A 20,659-nucleotide genomic window follows, 5' to 3' on the forward strand; every position below is an offset into this window, starting at 1 on the left:
CGGTTTGTAGGTAGAAGCCACAAATTCTGCTGAGGATAAGATGAATGAGTGCCGGTTAGTGAGCGACTATTCATTTATGCCCCAGGGAAGCACGGGAGACAGCCAACAGGAAGCCAATTTAGGATCGATCCAAAAAGGCAGACTGAAACAGGACTCATCCTAATGAGGACAGAACTCAATAGGGAAAACCCATCCCGTTAGGGAGGGAACGGAAACAACCGTCATCCACGAGGATATAACTCAGTGGGGAGCGCAGAAGGAAATGGTAGACACTTTCTGCTTAAGGGGTAGACTCTACATGGAGAGATCAGACACACCCACCTCTGCTAAAGGAATGGACCCAAGCTTGTAAGATGCTGCGAACTTCGAGGAGTAACACTGCTGGGGATACCCACTCAACTAAGGAGTCACTTGTTGGGAAAGCCCCAACCTCTCAACCATGCTGACGGACCCAATTCTGAAACCGATCCAATGGCGCGAAGCTAAACTCTTTCCAACAACCCAATCTCGGCTGGTCACCACGGCCTAGGGCTAATGGACATGATTGCAATGTTGATGCATGAGTTTTTTTTGTTTTACACAATGCCCCATGATCATGGAAATGCTATGCACTAATGATGCAATATGATATGCTTATCTAAATGATGAATGCATAAACACACGTCTCCTCCAGAGACAACACCGGGGAACTCCAGGAACTGTGCTGAGGATCCTATAACCATGTCAACTTCCATCCTGCTGGGGAAAGACAAACCTTGCTGGGGATGCACTCCATCGAACCCGAACTGCTTGGAGATTGCCCTACTAGGGGAGGCAACCCATTCTTATCTCTACTGGGGATGATTTTCTCCGAACCCGATCCGCTTGGGGATCTCACTGAGGGAAAACCATCAACACAAACCCTACTGGGAAGGCAGTAACCTTCAGGCTCGCTGAGGAGACACTGATCTCAAATCTGTTAGGGAGGATCTACTGGAGAGATTTGTATCAACAAATAGCAGGAGACAACCATCAACAGATACACGGTAACAGCTGCATCCTGAGTATCTGAATGCTATGATTATGCATGTATGCATGATACCTAAAAATGTATGATGAATGCTGACAAACGGACGTGCTCAACACACAGGTCCGGGAATCAACCATCCGGTACCACTCTTCCGGAGGGAAAACCAAAGTCACCAGAGAGACGAGAAAATCCACTGGAGACTGGGATATCAGGGAGCAACACCATCCTGCAGGGGAGGAAGGCCACCAGAGGTTTCCGGAGGGATCGTCAGTCATAATCGGAGAAAAGAGTTCAACATACTGGCGGACGCGCCACAACAACTCGTGCTGGAAATCAGAGATACTCAGAAGCAACCAGATCTCTGATGAAGATAGATAGGCCTTAATAAAGCTCCTCATGCTAACAACTCCGCTGGGGATCTATCTGAGGACATGATGGAGTACTGGATGTCAATCCACCAAATACTGAATCTTCCAAGAATAGCACCCATGCTGGGGGAGGGAGGAAGACTGCTCTGCTGGAGAGAGGAAAGTTGAAGTCTTCAATAAATGCTCTGCCTAGGACTGCCCCACAAAAAGCGTCCAAACAGCAAACTTGCTAGGGATGCCCCACAATAGGGCTCAAACAGCACTCTACTGGGGATGCCCCACTATAGGTGCTAATAGGGACCTGGAAGAAAAAAAACTACACTGCCGGGGACATGAAGATGAACAACTTCAACCAACACTACACTGGGCAATCTCGCTGAGGAGAAACCATGAGAGGTTCTACAGGGAAAAGATACAGTCATGCTCGAGATACGAACAATTGTCTTACCTGTTGGTAATCATACCGCCCTTGGGAGAGCACTGTGGGTCTCCTCAGTATCCTTCCATCATTGTGAATATTCACTTAGTTTGAGAACAATTTTGAAAAATTTATTTATTTTGAAAAACAATGATACTTTATCAATTAAAAACATGCAAAACGTTTGTTGAGTTGAAACAAATAAGAGTGCAAATAATTGGATAAAAGCTTAAATTGATGTGATGGAATGGTAGTCTGCAAAGGGCGAGACTCCATAGATCTGTACAAGTTTGAAATCGGTGATATATATTGGAGAGGGCTACATTGAACATAATGACCCTTACTCTACCATTCTGAATTTCGATGTATTCAGAGCTTCAGTCGACGACGCATCGAGGATCCCTGACGGATGACAGATATAGAGCACAGTCTTGTCAAGATGCAGTTACTTGCCAAATCCCTAATTTTTGCCTAGATTGCCCCAGTGTGAGGTGTTCAATCTAGCGGGATACAAATTCTTTTTCAATGTCTCTAACTTTTGCCTGGATCGCCCTTTCGGGTTTTCAATCCACCGAGACGCTCCTTTTTGCCTAAGTCGCCCTTTGGGGTGTTCGACTTAGCGAGCTGTTTTGCTTTTTTCTTTTAGGCGAAGTATTTCTTGACTGCATCGGAGTTCCCAAGATGAGTGAACTTCTCCATCCATTGTTGTAAGTGTCAAAGCACCGCCCGAAAAGGCTCCCTTGACAACATATGGACATTCATAGCTTGGAGTTCACTTGCCCCTGGAATCGGGCACGAAAGACAAGACTTTCTTGAGCACAAGGTCACCTTCTCGGAACACACGAGGCTTGACCTTCTTGTTGAATGCTTTTTCACTCTCTGCTGATATGACTGACCATGACACATGGCAGTTGATCTCTTCCTTTCGATCGGATTCACTTGGTCGTAGTGACTCTGAATCCATTCAGCATCAGTCAACTTGGGACTTTGAGGGCGCTATTTCTCTTTTGTTTCTTTCTTTCTTTTTCTTTCTTTTGATTTGGGTTTCTTTTGATTTTTCACCCTCCTTTTTTTTTTATATGTGTGCCCCAGTTGGCTGTTCTGCTGATTCTCGAGATACAGCTGAGTGATCTTCTTTTCTTGCTCAAGAAGTCGGGAAATCTCGTCAGGAATCCCTTCAACATCATCTTCTTCCGCTTCGAATACAGGGAATTCACAATTGGGAGATGACGTCAGATCATTGTGTTCAATGGGTTTAAGAAACAACCTGCATAATGATTTTGATATGAAAAGCTTTTTGGAAATCAAACAAGACAACCGTTATGCAGATGAAAAGATTGTTTTTATTCCTGCTTTTAAGGTTTTTTGTGATCACCAATTTCATGCAAAAAGCGAAAAGGGAAAACAAATGGAAAAACAAATGTTTTAACATGAATTTATTTGAATGAAAATATCATTGCACAAAATGTTGCCAACAATGTCATCACTTCTCCTTTTGGCATGGGAGAAGGGTTTTTAAACAAAGTGATTATTACTCTGACTTATGAACGACTGTAGGAACACCCACAGTGACCCATTTGTGATAGATCCCACCAGGGATAACAACTGTCAGTATCCTTTGCATCATCAACTTCTGCTTTTGAACAAACCTCTTCATTGAAGACCTCAGAAGAATAACCATCACCAACCCGGGACTTGCCGTCTTCAAGCTTGATTAACACGGGGACCTAAGTCTTCAAAGCTCGGAATCCCTAACCTCACAAGGTCTTGAACCTTCATCTTTAGCTGGAAACAACTATCCACATCATGACCAGGAGCACCCGAATGATACACACAATGCTGTTCAGGCCTATACCACCACCGAGGGTTGACGGGTATGGGCGGCGGGTCTCTGGGAGTAATCAAGTTCCGCTCTATCAAAGAGGGATACAACTCTGCATAGGACATAGGGATCGGATCAAAAATGATCTTCTTCCTCTCATTACTCGTACTGGCTTGATTACCATTGGGAGGTCGGTAAGCCTGCTGCTGAGGACGATGTTGTTGATGCTGATATTGCTGAGTTGGTCTTCTCTGTTGTTGTTGAGTTTGAGTGGCTGGAATAGTCACAGCAGCAACTTGTCGATACGGTCCTTTGTTCACACTCCTCCGACGGTGCACAACGTTTGTTTCACCCTCTCCCCTTCTGGGTGCCCCAGAGGATGGCTTTTTTAGAACTTGAAGGATTTGAAGAGCCAGGATGGAGAACCGGAGCCAGGGTTGCTCTGACATTAACAGTCTCTATAACAAGGGGCTGTCCACTGATTATAATACCCCTCAAATCTTCACCCACGGCATAGTTGTTGACGGGAATAGTGACAGCAGTAATTTGATAATTGACAGGGACCCTCTCTGGTGAAGCACGACTGGGCGGCAGAATCACAGCTTCCTGTCTCTGGGCTAAGGCACGCAGCTCCTCTTGCCCCTGAACAACTCCTTGCATCATGGTCATGAACTGGGCCATGTTCTGCCCTCATCTCTGCCAACTCTGCTTGAACCTGATCCATAATCTTCTGATGATTGAGTCTGGTTGAGTAACGATGCGGTCGGCGGTCAGCAATCCTTTCTCAGTCAAGAACCGAAGTGAGAAGTCTCTCCAATCATGTCTGTAATGCAAGGATGCTATGTGCATGATATGCATGATATGGGTATTATTTTGTCATGAATGATCCTGATAAAGGATATGCGTATGCGAGTTAACTTTTTCTGTTTTTTTCATGCATTATTATATTTTTTTTGGAAAATAAACATGCTATGATGCAAATGATGGAGCCAAGACTGGCAGGCTGTGCATCTCGGCACACCGGATCGGAGCTTTGGCTTGAACTTGGAGTCACAATTCCTCTGAAACCCAAAGTCAATCTGATCAACTGGCATCTGAACCCAAATCTGGAGAACCGAGTCACCATAAATCCGACTTGTGGAGTTCCGAAATAAACGGAACTGGAGATTACATTACTATCATCACAGGATCATCCATTGAATGGATGACAGCCAGATCCTCTGAACCGGTACTCTCAATTCAACCCGGGGATCCGAAATAAACGGAACCCATTGATAAACCACGGACAGAACTCCGGGGCCCCAGAAATAAATGTCCATAAATTTGGCTGAACCAAAGTCACCATCACAGCACCACTGGCAGAAACCGTATCTGTAGAGATCAAACCCTCCCCTCACTGGTAGGTTCTAAGAACAGAAGTTTGTCAGCTTCAGCCCTTCAGTCGAGAATAATACGTTTACCACTGAAGGTTTGGCATTATTACGGGGTAAAAGACCTCTGCTGACTCCCCTCAACAGGATATCCTAAAGCAAGTTCCCAGTCTCGGGGTCCTCGGATTGAGCAGCGAGAATGCGCCCACCAGAGCTAACATAATCACGTCTCGGAGGAGAGGCCTCGACTGAGTTCTCGGGAAATGGTCACCAGAGTCGACGATTTCTAAAGGAATATCTGTCGTTATGGAACACCCATAGGACAAAATATATCCAAGAGAAACCTCGTCTGGGTGTGGTTCTTCACGAACGACTTAACGTAGCAACATGCCACGCAAGCCTCATGAACATCCACTCTAAAATCTGTGTGTACACTCAAGCCTGGGTAATGGGCTTACCTCTCATAGAACACCCCACCCCAACAAACAGATAAACGGCAGCAGATACAACAAACATATGTACATGAATGCAATAAGGTAAAGCAGGTAAATGCTGAAAATAAATAACTGTACAAAAGAATAAACACCCAATAAACAAGAAACCTACAAAAGCTAGGAGGGACTCGCTTAGGGAAACCACATCCCCAGCAGAGTCGCCAGCTGTCGCAACCCGAAAAATACGGTATGCGAAAAAACAACCGGCGAGAAAGAGATGACAGAAGAGTCGCCACCGTGCGTTATTTATCCCAAAGGAGGGAAAGGAAACGCTCGAAGTAAACCTGGAGAAAGGAAAGGAAAAGACAAGGTCTCGCAACCAAATCTTGGGTTCGGGAGTCGATTATGCGAAGGGAAGGTATTAGCACCCCTACGCATCCGTAGTACTCTACGGGATCCACTCTTGTTGTTTCTTGTCTAAAGGGTGCGTGTTTATCTAATGTACTATTTACTAAAAGAAAGGGTCAAAGAAAATGACTCGCACGGATGTCGCATCCACTGCATACGTATCTCATCTGAATATGAGAATCAGAGTCTTCGTAGCTCGGGTACCTATGGGTTAAAGATAAGTGTGCTCGCTAAGACATCGCGTCTTATGCCTACGTATCTCATCTGGAATGAGAATCAGAGCGAAACGTAGTTCAAACTAACTACGGGAACAAAGGGTCTCGATTGCAACTAGGGGCAAGAGAAAGGGAAGGTCTCGATCGCAACGAGGGCGAGAGAAAGGATCGCAACGAGGGCGAAAACAAACAAGGATTAGTTGTTAGTCGTTAGTCAAACTCGGCAAGACATCGCATCTTGTGCCTACGTATCTCATCTGAACATGAGAATCAGAGTTGCCGTAGTTCGGCTACACGCACACAAACAAACACAGGCAAAGGCAAACGTGGAGCCTGACTGCCAATCACTGGACTTACATCAGCATCCGAACCAAACAAACACACACTGGAACCCGAATGCCACTTGATGGACTTACATCAGCTTCCAAGCACACAACAACCAAACAAGTTAATAGGGAGTCGGGAATTCGAGCCTATAACTGTCAAGCACGCACACAAAAAAGGGGAAAAAATGCCCGGAGAGGTCTCGCACGACCTCCTGCCTACATACCTTGTCTGGAACAAGGATCAGGGCGATGTAGTTCCCCTACATAGGGGTTGCCATCTGAATATGGGCTTAGAAAAGGAGGACACCAGTTGTGTCAAAGGAGAGTGGGCAATGTGTTCACGTCCTAGCAGTAGGTGTCGCAGCTCGCTGAATCGAGTCTTAGGCAGTTACCTCTTTGCAATAGAACGGACTACATGCCACAAGATCGAAGACGCTCGGAAAGGTCTAGAAGTGGGGAAGCTCTGCCCTAGAGTTGTCATGCAATGTGTACTTAAGTGTTAGGATTTACAAATGGAAATATCTACCTAATGTTAGCATGCAAAGAATAAGGGAATCCTACCTATGTTATCATACGAAAAGGTTCTATCTAACGGGTGCTACCTAATCGGAACAAGAATCGACGAATGGAGCAAGGAGAAGTGTTAGGGATAAGGGTAGATGGCGACGCATGAAGCAATCGACTTACAAGGTTGATGGCGATGCATAAAGCAATCGACTTACAAGGTTGATGGCGATGCATGAAGCAGTCGACTTACAAGGTTGATGGCGATGCATAAAGCAATCGACTTACAAAAGGGTGGATGAATACGTGCTGGTTCTGTTAGGTTTTGAAAAATGATCACTCGACGTTGGATCGAGGTTTTGATCTTGTTTTGAAATGGTTATCGGGTGTTCATTTTAATTCTTGTATTAACAGATGAATAAAGAATGAAAGAATATTATACATCTCATGGGAGAGGGATACATTTGTTATGAATGGGGGTTGTCATGGCAATCAAAACAATATCAATATATGCCTCATACATCATACAAGTAGGCCACAGTTGATCAAACAAGTAAGGTATAAACAAATATATAATCGAATCAAATAATCAAAGAATGGAATAATAAAGCATTAAACAATGTATGAGTGTAAGTGCAAAGAAACCGGCTCATTGTAAGAAAGCCCAAGAGTAAGCTATGTGAGGTTGATGGCGATGCTTAAAAAGCAATCGACTTACAAGGGTGTAAAAATGGGCTCGATATTAAATCGAGAAAAGTGTGGTTTTTATAGTTTGAAAAAAGATTTTGAACTAAACTAAAATACAACAACTATACATTATCAACAAAATAAACATATGAGTGTAATAAACATAAAAAGATATTAATCAACATACTAAAAGAATAAAAAATGCTAAAGGAAGATAAAATCAAATAAAAAGCAAAAAGATTCCACACATGAGTATCGAACCCTCTCCATTTAATACTATGAAACTAACCTCTTTCCACTAGACCACTCAACAATATTTGCTACTGGTATACTATGTTAAATATATGAACCGGACTAAAAAGATTTAAAATAAAAAAAACAAAATAAACATTTTTATGGGTTTTTTATTATCTCTGTTAAAAAACAAAATAAGCTAAATAAATAAAAAGTAAATAATAATAATAAAAGAAAATAAAAACATATATTTTTCTGATTTTGTGTTAAAAATGAAATAAACTAAATAATAAAAGAAATAATTAAAAATAAAAAAAGAAAAGAAAAAAAAAGGAAATGGAAACAGCAAGCTCGTCTCCATCGTCTTCCTCCCTCGCTCTCCCTCAAACTCTCTCAGGCGAACCTCTCCTTTCTCAGCTTATTCCCCCCAAACCCTACTCACAGTAACCGAACCTAAGTACTACGAAGAAGACAAAGTGCAAACGACAAAAACACAACCCTAAACCCAGTCCAAACTAGAATCATCAATGTGAAAGAAACACCAATCGCGCAGAGATACATCAGGCTTGGAAAGTAGTAAACATGCATCTGAATACGGAACAACAAAAAGGTAAGAGTTCTACCAGATTGGGATGTCTCGGAAGTGAACGAACAGGTACGTGATCCTCCTTCCGCTTTCTCCTTCGTTGCGCCTTTCTTAGGGTTCGTCCTCTCTTTGATTTTCGTTTCCTTGTTTCTCTGTGAACAGTGGCCGCCTCCAACCTTTAGAAATTAGGGTTCTTTCTCTTTTGATTTTTTTTTCCTCTCAGTTTCTGTTGTGCCCCTTTCTCTTACTGATTTGCTCTCTATTTATCCTCTGTAAATTAGGGTTTGGGATTTGGTCTGTGCTGTTCAAAAGGAGTAAATCTGCAAAGCAAATTGGATGCTCAGAAATTGGAGTAGTCCCTCTGATGTATGGATTTGAGACAGGTAATCTGAGCATGTGCTTTCCCCTTTGTTTTTGTCTCTATGCCAATATTGGGATATTTCTGAAATCTAAAGCTTTACTGGCTATTATGTGTTACTGCAGTGAATTTCTTGTAACTTCCAGCTAATTCAATTGTGTTACTGCAGTGAATTTCTATTGCTCCAGGTTGATGTTGGCTTGAAATCTTTGATTGTGTTGTCCTTGAGATATCAATCTCTGTCAGTTCATTCCCTCTCGTTGTAACAAACTCAACAACAGCTTGAATGGCTCCTTCAGCAGACTGCTTGATCTTATCACATATAGCTACTGAGCAACCTTAAAGCATAGCAACCAGCTCATCCTTTGTCAACAGAATGCAGAGGGAAGAAATGATCCTGTTGAAACTTCTGATGGATCAATAGAGGTATCATTTCTCAGCATAGCTATCACATCTTCAAGAGAAGACAAAGTACGGTATGACAATTCTATGTTTTCAGCAGATATAGACAAACCAGGAGGCTTTGGAAGAGAAAGAGAAATACTGAAGAGTTGATCAAGAATTTGTGCTGGTATTTTCTAGCCTGTATTTTTACTAGCATCATGGTGTCACTTTCTCCATTTTGGGCTCATGTGCAATTGAGTGTTTTGATGTTAGCTTGGAAATGTTAAATGTGGAACTTCACAAGTGAGCATTGGCTTTGAAAACTTGGTTAACAAATTAGCTTAGGTTATGTTATGTCATCGGTGATGGTTATTATGCATTGGTTAATGACAGGTTTTGGTGTTTTAAATTGGTACATGTCAAGAAGGACCATTGCAGTAGGCTGGTTTTGGCTTTGGTCAAAGGACAACTGCAGTAGGCTTATGGCTAGATACTTGGTTGATTGTGTAAAGCTCATGTTGGTTTGTTGGCTTGTGATGTTGTTGTCTTGACTGTTGCAGGATGCAGGACCAGTGTATTGCCAATTGCATCTTTCTACACCAGTTTGCAGGGTAACCTTCATAAATCACTTCCAAACTCCTGCATCATGGTCTTGTGACCCTGTTATGGTTTTGACTTGTGTTCACGGTAGATTGGTCATCGACACACACATTCATGAATTAATTTGTAACAACTTATATCCCTCTCTGGGCCACACAATATCTCCTTTATTATGGCACAATTAGAATTGAAATTTCAGTCTCTCAAATAATTGAAATGATCTTCACAGATGTTTGGACTGATGGTGAATACCAGCATGGAACCCTTCTGTGTATGCTGAGTTCTTAAATATCATAGCAAGGTTTTTCAAATCTGAGACGAGAACTTCCCGTAGATTGTCAGACACTACAGTGCCTAGATGCTCTCCATGTTGTTTTATAGTGTCTTCCTTGATCTCTGAAAGCAGTAAATCTGATGCTTTATGCAATATTTCTTCAACTAATGGCCCAACATCTGCAAAGGAGTTTGATGAATGACCATTGTTGACTGGTTTCTCCTTTGTAACTTTCTTACTAATGGATGGTTTGAAAACTTGTTCTGAAACTATCTGGGACTTATTCTCAACAGAAGCATGGTTTCCATCTGCAGGAACTTGTGATGAAGGTTGCATTTCGGACTGGTGCGACACAAGTATTGAGCTGGATGGAACTAGAGCAGCTAGATCAGGAGGTTGATCTTTGCTCACTACAGGAATGGCCTCAAAATCAACATACGAGGGATCCTTTCCTATTGACTTTAGAAATTCGTCAAGGTCATGAGCATTTAAAGATATAGTCATGTCATTTGCCAGTGGATGGAAGAAGCAGAACTCATGAGTCTTGAACCCTTGATCCAACAACAGCACAACATCTCGTGCTGAGTCATTCACTACCGCAAACGGGGTGACACAGCCCAAAGGCACCTGAAGCATTTCTGTTAAGCCTCTGCAGGTGCCATTCTGAGACCTCCTTTACCTAAACCAAGCCGCTGAGATAACACTTTTATATCTACCTTGGTGTTGACTGAAGCAGAAACGATATAAAATCTATGTTTCTTATCCTTCAAAAATAAATTTTTACTCAGCCCACCACCTAAATTTCCAACATACTTTTCCCCTTCCTCAACTGTCAAAATAACTGGATGCTCATACTGTGAAAAATTAATCTGAAGCTCCTTTAACTGCGCAAGAAGTTGTTCCTTTGTATAGCCCATAGCGTTTTTGCAACAGAATGGAAGAAAGGAAATGAGAGTTTTTGCAAATCGGAGGATTCACAACAACACAGCAATAACAACAGCACTGAACATTGTGATGGTTCTGTATCGGGGGAACTTATTGTATTGTATGTTGGAACTCCAAGCTTACACAGTAAGATTACCTGTAATTTGGAGTAACCAAAAGTCAATTGTACTATTGATAGAATATTATGTTAATAGAACGGATTGGCTTCATGTTTTTTTTTTTTTTTTTTTTGAACATACTTTATACTCAGCCTAACATGCTCAAACTTATCTCCAGGACTGCAACACAGATGTTTGTATTTATTAGAAAGAGTTGTGGTTGATGGCCTACTTGAACTATGTGGGGTCTTGTATCATTTGGACTTAGCTCACGATTTGCCAGCAACATCATAAGATTTCTTCCACGACGCAAAACCGCTCAGGAACAACAACAGTTACGACAGCAGTGGAACCAACATTTTCTGGTGCAACTGGTTCCCAACTTCATAGCTCTTAAACCTCAAATAATTTAGTGAAGATTTATCTGTGTCAGCGCTTCCTCCCGCATGACGCCGTATTGAAACCGATCAAGCTTATGATGGACAATACTCGTGGCTGTTATTCCACTTCTCGAATCCTTGTTGAAATTGAGAGAGAGATTCCGACGAAGGTTTATAGTGGAGTGCATAATGGATAGCTTTGTAATGGAAGAAACGAAGAAAAATCAACAACAAACATGAAGATTGGGTGATGTATTGAAGAAAATGGCCAGGCCAAGTTGGATGGGCAAGAGCAAGTGAGATTGGACAATTCCATAGTGAAAGTTGACTTTAAAGTCCACAGTTGACCAATGTCAACAATTGGTCAAAAATGCATTTGTTTTGTATTTTCTTTATGATTTCTTTGTAAATGGATATTCTATTATCGGTTAGGATGAAAATTAGGGTTTGAGGAATTTGGGTTGACTTTACTAAAGTTGACCAAAAAGTCAACTGTTGTCCAAAGTTTTAACCATTTAGTAAAATTTTCAAGACATGTATATTCTTGTGTATGTGCTGGAATCAGAATGTGATGAATGGTTTAGAATGATGTGAAATGAATTGAAATGGTTTGAAATTTGATTTGAGATTTTGTTTGAAAATTGGTTTATCTCATATTGAATTATTTCATAAAGAAAATAACTTGAACTGTTAATTTGTATAAACAAAAACATTGAAATAAGAGTACTTAATTCAAATACAATAGTAGAAAAAAACCAAAAATCATTATCCTGGAAAAGTTAAATAAGATCGAATGGGATCAAGATGTCAAACTTTCACATCAAAACCTAGTCCATAGATTTTCCATAATCCAACCATGATCTTCCCGATCAAGCAATTATAAAAAACTAGCAAGTGACAACAAATCAAGAACCAATCATCATATGAAACCAAAGCAAAACTAGGCCAAGCATGTCAAACAAACATCAAAAATTCAGGACCAAAATCGGGGTATGACAGCCGGGGCAAAGGGGTCAAACGAGGTTATGAAAACCAGAAAAGACCCCACTTTTAGCCAATTCATCTCTTTTAGGCAGCGCCCCGAAGAAAATTTTATTTTGAACGTTTGAACCTTCCCAGCCGTTATTACCGTTTTTCTTGAAAAGGTATGACTTTTCGTTTTCAGTTTTCGTTCTCCTATAAAAGGGGGAAATCTGGCCTCGGTTTAGGGTTACACACAAAAACCATTCTACGTTCCAGAATCTTTCTTTTGCCAGAAACATTCTTTCTTCAAGAATTATCCCCACAAAGATTTCGTGAACCCAGGCATAAATAGGGTCGAAATACTTTGTTCGGAAAGTGAACGAACACGATTCTTCGAAGATTATCCAGGATTATCAATTAATTATCTAACATTTTTTTTAGTTATTTTGATATAGAAGAAGACAACTTAGTAAATTTTTATTTATATAGTTAACCGTGTCTCTTCTAGAATGATACATATCAAGCGTCTAGCTTCAATTTATAAGATAATAGGTGTTAAGATATTTTCTAACTAATGAACACTTTTATAGTTTAAAGAGACATAATCTCTTTAAACAAATTATTTCTCAAATAGAGAATCTCACTACACTTAGACACGGTGGTAATTAAGTTCTCAAACATGAGAAACTTAAACATTCCTAACACGTTTGTTGACAACTCTATTCTTAGGAACATTAATAGTGAGCACATCATTATCCATATAAGCCTTAACATGATCAACCTTAGAGTTTTCAGGCAAAGTAAGACGCTGAACAAAATGACCACTAGCAACCTCAATACGGTGCCATCCACCACTTTGTTCTTCCATTTCGACACTCTTCTCACAAATGATACATAGCATTCTGTCATCATCAACTTCAACTCTCACGTCGCTTCGTTTCATCCCCGGAAGATGTGCTTTGAAAACATGAGCTTCAGGGGTTTCTTTCCACTCTATGTCAATGGTGTCGACAATTGGTGATGGCTCGTGGAAATTTGGTGGTAGTGTTATATGGGGTGTGTGGGTTTGAGAAACTTCATAACCATGGGTTTGGTGTGATGGGTGGTTGTTCCTTGATTGGTGATGATGATGATGATGATCTTGTGGTGATTTTGATCTTCTTCGACCAAAGATACTATTGGAAAAGAGTGACATTTTCTTTACGGTGAATTGGATGTGTTGATAGTTGATAGTGCTTGTGTACAATGTGAAGGAAGAAGCACTTATTTAAAGGGAAAAAAATAGGATTAATGTAATTTTGCTAGCAAATTTTGGATGGTTATTATTTAGAGCATCGTGAGATAGGACAATTCCATAGAGAGAATCCACTTTAATTTCCACTAAGTGGAACAATCACAAATCAATTGATTCTAAATGTCAGTTTTGTACATATCTAATTAAATTGCTTTTACTTAAAAATGAAAAATAATTCGTACTAACTTGAACATGATAAAATCATGTTTTAAGTGAATCTAAATATTTACTAAAGTGTGGGTACCGATTAAAGTTGCATGTTTCTTCTTTAAATATCACGGGTTTTAACCATTTAGTAATATTTTCATACGCCACATGAAGATTCTACGTGAAGCTGTGTATGTGCTGGAATTGTTATCAGAATATGATGAAGCTGGTTCGTGTAGGAAACTTGAGACTAATAAAGCATAAATGCCGCTTGCCACTTTGATTATTATATCAATTTGTTAAAAGTGAAAATAATAGGGTTTGCTAGGTTCTCATATTGCGACAATTATTTCATAAATATTTAAATTTCTTGATTTACTGTTTTTTAATTTTTTGTATAAACAAATTATTGTATTAATATTGATTACTAAGAGTACTTAATTCAAATACAATAGTAGAGAAAAAAATCAAAAATCAATTATCCTCGAAAAGTTAAATAAGATCGAATGGGATCAAGATGTCAAACTTTCACATCAAAACCTAAAGGTCCAATCGATTTTCTATAATCCAACCCTCCTAAATTCTTGACTAACAATTGGTTACTTCCTTATGGCCCCCCTTAAAGAGAGTCTCGTTCCTAGCTAACCAAATAGCCCAAGCTACTCTCAACCAAGTGGGAGTCTCCTTTTTTTTTATGATCTTCCCGATCAAGCAATTATAAAAAACTAGCAAGTGGGACAACAAATCTACCTAAGAAGGCAATTGGCATCAATCAATCCAATTCAACATAATGACCCAAACACTAACAACTACATGGCAAAACAAGAACAAATGGTCAAGAGATTTCGCTTGGCCGGGGCAAAGGGGTCAAACGAGGTTATGAAAACCAGAAAAGACCCCACTTTTAGCCAATTCATCTCTTTTAGGCAGCGCCCCGAAGAAAATTTTATTTTGAACGTTTGAACCTTCCCAGCCGTTATTACCGTTTTTCTTGAAAAGGTATGACTTTTCGTTTTCAGTTTTCGTTCTCCTATAAAAGGGGGAAATCTGGCCTCGGTTTAGGGTTACACACAAAAACCATTCTACGTTCCAGAATCTTTCTTTTGCCAGAAACATTCTTTCTTCAAGAATTATCCCCACAAAGATTTCGTGAACCCAGGCATAAATAGGGTCGAAATACTTTGTTCGGAAAGTGAACGAACACGATTCTTCGAAGATTATCCAGGATTATCAATTAATTATCTAACATTTTTTTTAGTTATTTTGATATAGAAGAAGACAACTTAGTAAATTTTTATTTATATAGTTAACCGTGTCTCTTCTAGAATGATACATATCAAGCGTCTAGCTTCAATTTATAAGATAATAGGTGTTAAGATATTTTCTAACTAATGAACACTTTTATAGTTTAAAGAGACATAATCTCTTTAAACAAATTATTTCTCAAATAGAGAATCTCACTACACTTAGACACGGTGGTAATTAAGTTCTCAAACATGAGAAACTTGAACATTCCTAACACGTTTGTTGACAACTCTATTCTTAGGAACATTAATAGTGAGCACATCATTATCCATATAAGCCTTAACATGATCAACCTTAGAGTTTTCAGGCAAAGTAAGACGCTGAACAAAATGACCACTAGCAACCTCAATACGGTGCCATCCACCACTTTGTTCTTCCATTTCGACACTCTTCTCACAAATGATACATAGCATTCTGTCATCATCAACTTCAACTCTCACGTCGCTTCGTTTCATCCCCGGAAGATGTGCTTTGAAAACATGAGCTTCAGGGGTTTCTTTCCACTCTATGTCAATGGTGTCGACAATTGGTGATGGCTCGTGGAAATTTGGTGGTAGTGTTATATGGGGTGTGTGGGTTTGAGAAACTTCATAACCATGGGTTTGGTGTGATGGGTGGTTGTTCCTTGATTGGTGATGATGATGATGATGATCTTGTGGTGATTTTGATCTTCTTCGACCAAAGATACTATTGGAAAAGAGTGACATTTTCTTTACGGTGAATTGGATGTGTTGATAGTTGATAGTGCTTGTGTACAATGTGAAGGAAGAAGCACTTATTTAAAGGGAAAAAAATAGGATTAATGTAATTTTGCTAGCAAATTTTGGATGGTTATTATTTAGAGCATCGTGAGATAGGACAATTCCATAGAGAGAATCCACTTTAATTTCCACTAAGTGGAACAATCACAAATCAATTGATTCTAAATGTCAGTTTTGTACATATCTAATTAAATTGCTTTTACTTAAAAATGAAAAATAATTCGTACTAACTTGAACATGATAAAATCATGTTTTAAGTGAATCTAAATATTTACTAAAGTGTGGGTACCGATTAAAGTTGCATGTTTCTTCTTTAAATATCACGGGTTTTAACCATTTAGTAATATTTTCATACGCCACATGAAGATTCTACGTGAAGCTGTGTATGTGCTGGAATTGTTATCAGAATATGATGAAGCTGGTTCGTGTAGGAAACTTGAGACTAATAAAGCATAAATGCCGCTTGCCACTTTGATTATTATATCAATTTGTTAAAAGTGAAAATAATAGGGTTTGCTAGGTTCTCATATTGCGACAATTATTTCATAAATATTTAAATTTCTTGATTTACTGTTTTTTAATTTTTTGTATAAACAAATTATTGTATTAATATTGATTACTAAGAGTACTTAATTCAAATACAATAGTAGAGAAAAAAATCAAAAATCAATTATCCTCGAAAAGTTAAATAAGATCGAATGGGATCAAGATGTCAAACTTTCACATCAAAACCTAAAGGTCCAATCGATTTTCTATAATCCAACCCTCCTAAATTCTTGACTAACAATTGGTTACTTCCTTATGGCCCCCCTTAAAGAGAGTCTCGTTCCTAGCTAACCAAATAGCCCAAGCTACTCTCAACCAAGTGGGAGTCTCCTTTTTTTTTATGATCTTCCCGATCAAGCAATTATAAAAAACTAGCAAGTGGGACAACAAATCTACCTAAGAAGGCAATTGGCATCAATCAATCCAATTCAACATAATGACCCAAACACTAACAACTACATGGCAAAACAAGAACAAATGGTCAAGAGATTTCGCTTGGCCGGGGCAAAGGGGTCAAACGAGGTTATGAAAACCAGAAAAGACCCCACTTTTAGCCAATTCATCTCTTTTAGGCAGCGCCCCGAAGAAAATTTTATTTTGAACGTTTGAACCTTCCCAGCCGTTATTACCGTTTTTCTTGAAAAGGTATGACTTTTCGTTTTCAGTTTTCGTTCTCCTATAAAAGGGGGAAATCTGGCCTCGGTTTAGGGTTACACACAAAAACCATTCTACGTTCCAGAATCTTTCTTTTGCCAGAAACATTCTTTCTTCAAGAATTATCCCCACAAAGATTTCGTGAACCCAGGCATAAATAGGGTCGAAATACTTTGTTCGGAAAGTGAACGAACACGATTCTTCGAAGATTATCCAGGATTATCAATTAATTATCTAACATTTTTTTTAGTTATTTTGATATAGAAGAAGACAACTTAGTAAATTTTTATTTATATAGTTAACCGTGTCTCTTCTAGAATGATACATATCAAGCGTCTAGCTTCAATTTATAAGATAATAGGTGTTAAGATATTTTCTAACTAATGAACACTTTTATAGTTTAAAGAGACATAATCTCTTTAAACAAATTATTTCTCAAATAGAGAATCTCACTACACTTAGACACGGTGGTAATTAAGTTCTCAAACATGAGAAACTTGAACATTCCTAACACGTTTGTTGACAACTCTATTCTTAGGAACATTAATAGTGAGCACATCATTATCCATATAAGCCTTAACATGATCAACCTTAGAGTTTTCAGGCAAAGTAAGACGCTGAACAAAATGACCACTAGCAACCTCAATACGGTGCCATCCACCACTTTGTTCTTCCATTTCGACACTCTTCTCACAAATGATACATAGCATTCTGTCATCATCAACTTCAACTCTCACGTCGCTTCGTTTCATCCCCGGAAGATGTGCTTTGAAAACATGAGCTTCAGGGGTTTCTTTCCACTCTATGTCAATGGTGTCGACAATTGGTGATGGCTCGTGGAAATTTGGTGGTAGTGTTATATGGGGTGTGTGGGTTTGAGAAACTTCATAACCATGGGTTTGGTGTGATGGGTGGTTGTTCCTTGATTGGTGATGATGATGATGATGATCTTGTGGTGATTTTGATCTTCTTCGACCAAAGATACTATTGGAAAAGAGTGACATTTTCTTTACGGTGAATTGGATGTGTTGATAGTTGATAGTGCTTGTGTACAATGTGAAGGAAGAAGCACTTATTTAAAGGGAAAAAAATAGGATTAATGTAATTTTGCTAGCAAATTTTGGATGGTTATTATTTAGAGCATCGTGAGATAGGACAATTCCATAGAGAGAATCCACTTTAATTTCCACTAAGTGGAACAATCACAAATCAATTGATTCTAAATGTCAGTTTTGTACATATCTAATTAAATTGCTTTTACTTAAAAATGAAAAATAATTCGTACTAACTTGAACATGATAAAATCATGTTTTAAGTGAATCTAAATATTTACTAAAGTGTGGGTACCGATTAAAGTTGCATGTTTCTTCTTTAAATATCACGGGTTTTAACCATTTAGTAATATTTTCATACGCCACATGAAGATTCTACGTGAAGCTGTGTATGTGCTGGAATTGTTATCAGAATATGATGAAGCTGGTTCGTGTAGGAAACTTGAGACTAATAAAGCATAAATGCCGCTTGCCACTTTGATTATTATATCAATTTGTTAAAAGTGAAAATAATAGGGTTTGCTAGGTTCTCATATTGCGACAATTATTTCATAAATATTTAAATTTCTTGATTTACTGTTTTTTAATTTTTTGTATAAACAAATTATTGTATTAATATTGATTACTAAGAGTACTTAATTCAAATACAATAGTAGAGAAAAAAATCAAAAATCAATTATCCTCGAAAAGTTAAATAAGATCGAATGGGATCAAGATGTCAAACTTTCACATCAAAACCTAAAGGTCCAATCGATTTTCTATAATCCAACCCTCCTAAATTCTTGACTAACAATTGGTTACTTCCTTATGGCCCCCCTTAAAGAGAGTCTCGTTCCTAGCTAACCAAATAGCCCAAGCTACTCTCAACCAAGTGGGAGTCTCCTTTTTTTTTATGATCTTCCCGATCAAGCAATTATAAAAAACTAGCAAGTGGGACAACAAATCTACCTAAGAAGGCAATTGGCATCAATCAATCCAATTCAACATAATGACCCAAACACTAACAACTACATGGCAAAACAAGAACAAATGGTCAAGAGATTTCGCTTGGCCGGGGCAAAGGGGTCAAACGAGGTTATGAAAACCAGAAAAGACCCCACTTTTAGCCAATTCATCTCTTTTAGGCAGCGCCCCGAAGAAAATTTTATTTTGAACGTTTGAACCTTCCCAGCCGTTATTACCGTTTTTCTTGAAAAGGTATGACTTTTCGTTTTCAGTTTTCGTTCTCCTATAAAAGGGGGAAATCTGGCCTCGGTTTAGGGTTACACACAAAAACCATTCTACGTTCCAGAATCTTTCTTTTGCCAGAAACATTCTTTCTTCAAGAATTATCCCCACAAAGATTTCGTGAACCCAGGCATAAATAGGGTCGAAATACTTTGTTCGGAAAGTGAACGAACACGATTCTTCGAAGATTATCCAGGATTATCAATTAATTATCTAACATTTTTTTTAGTTATTTTGATATAGAAGAAGACAACTTAGTAAATTTTTATTTATATAGTTAACCGTGTCTCTTCTAGAATGATACATATCAAGCGTCTAGCTTCAATTTATAAGATAATAGGTGTTAAGATATTTTCTAACTAATGAACACTTTTATAGTTTAAAGAGACATAATCTCTTTAAACAAATTATTTCTCAAATAGAGAATCTCACTACACTTAGACACGGTGGTAATTAAGTTCTCAAACATGAGAAACTTGAACATTCCTAACACGTTTGTTGACAACTCTATTCTTAGGAACATTAATAGTGAGCACATCATTATCCATATAAGCCTTAACATGATCAACCTTAGAGTTTTCAGGCAAAGTAAGACGCTGAACAAAATGACCACTAGCAACCTCAATACGGTGCCATCCACCACTTTGTTCTTCCATTTCGACACTCTTCTCACAAATGATACATAGCATTCTGTCATCATCAACTTCAACTCTCACGTCGCTTCGTTTCATCCCCGGAAGATGTGCTTTGAAAACATGAGCTTCAGGGGTTTCTTTCCACTCTATGTCAATGGTGTCGACAATTGGTGATGGCTCGTGGAAATTTGGTGGTAGTGTTATATGGGGTGTGTGGGTTTGAGAAACTTCATAACCATGGGTTTGGTGTGATGGGTGGTTGTTCCTTGATTGGTGATGATGATGATGATGATCTTGTGGTGATTTTGATCTTCTTCGACCAAAGATACTATTGGAAAAGAGTGACATTTTCTTTACGGTGAATTGGATGTGTTGATAGTTGATAGTGCTTGTGTACAATGTGAAGGAAGAAGCACTTATTTAAAGGGAAAAAAATAGGATTAATGTAATTTTGCTAGCAAATTTTGGATGGTTATTATTTAGAGCATCGTGAGATAGGACAATTCCATAGAGAGAATCCACTTTAATTTCCACTAAGTGGAACAATCACAAATCAATTGATTCTAAATGTCAGTTTTGTACATATCTAATTAAATTGCTTTTACTTAAAAATGAAAAATAATTCGTACTAACTTGAACATGATAAAATCATGTT

At 38.8% G+C, this 20,659-nt stretch overlaps 4 protein-coding genes and 1 pseudogene across 4 annotated transcripts; all 5 read right to left on the reverse strand.

The window, feature by feature from the left end:
- Positions 1 to 9,839: 9,839 nt before the first annotated feature.
- On the reverse strand, positions 9,840 to 11,084 carry LOC127112324 (uncharacterized; annotated as a pseudogene).
- Positions 11,085 to 12,841: 1,757 nt separating this feature from the next.
- LOC127112352 (18.1 kDa class I heat shock protein-like) lies at positions 12,842 to 13,634 on the reverse strand. Its single transcript, XM_051046327.1, has one exon. It carries the CDS (start codon positions 13,576 to 13,578, stop codon positions 13,072 to 13,074), a length of 507 nt encoding a protein of 168 aa, XP_050902284.1. The 5' UTR covers positions 13,579 to 13,634; the 3' UTR covers positions 12,842 to 13,071.
- A 1,465-nt stretch (positions 13,635 to 15,099) lies between these two features.
- Positions 15,100 to 15,895, reverse strand: LOC127112335 (18.1 kDa class I heat shock protein-like). Its single transcript, XM_051046310.1, has one exon. The coding sequence runs from the start codon at positions 15,834 to 15,836 to the stop codon at positions 15,315 to 15,317; it is 522 nt and encodes a 173-aa protein (XP_050902267.1). The 5' UTR covers positions 15,837 to 15,895; the 3' UTR covers positions 15,100 to 15,314.
- A 1,462-nt stretch (positions 15,896 to 17,357) lies between these two features.
- Positions 17,358 to 18,153, reverse strand: LOC127112336 (18.1 kDa class I heat shock protein-like). The gene has a single exon (XM_051046311.1). The coding sequence runs from the start codon at positions 18,092 to 18,094 to the stop codon at positions 17,573 to 17,575; it is 522 nt and encodes a 173-aa protein (XP_050902268.1). The 5' UTR covers positions 18,095 to 18,153; the 3' UTR covers positions 17,358 to 17,572.
- Positions 18,154 to 19,615: 1,462 nt separating this feature from the next.
- Positions 19,616 to 20,411, reverse strand: LOC127112338 (18.1 kDa class I heat shock protein-like). Its single transcript, XM_051046312.1, has one exon. The coding sequence runs from the start codon at positions 20,350 to 20,352 to the stop codon at positions 19,831 to 19,833; it is 522 nt and encodes a 173-aa protein (XP_050902269.1). The 5' UTR covers positions 20,353 to 20,411; the 3' UTR covers positions 19,616 to 19,830.
- Between the last annotated feature and the right edge of the window lie 248 nt (positions 20,412 to 20,659).

Source organism: Lathyrus oleraceus, unplaced genomic scaffold, assembly GCF_024323335.1.
Source record: "Lathyrus oleraceus cultivar Zhongwan6 unplaced genomic scaffold, CAAS_Psat_ZW6_1.0 chrUn0079, whole genome shotgun sequence".
NCBI lineage: Eukaryota > Viridiplantae > Streptophyta > Magnoliopsida > Fabales > Fabaceae > Lathyrus > Lathyrus oleraceus.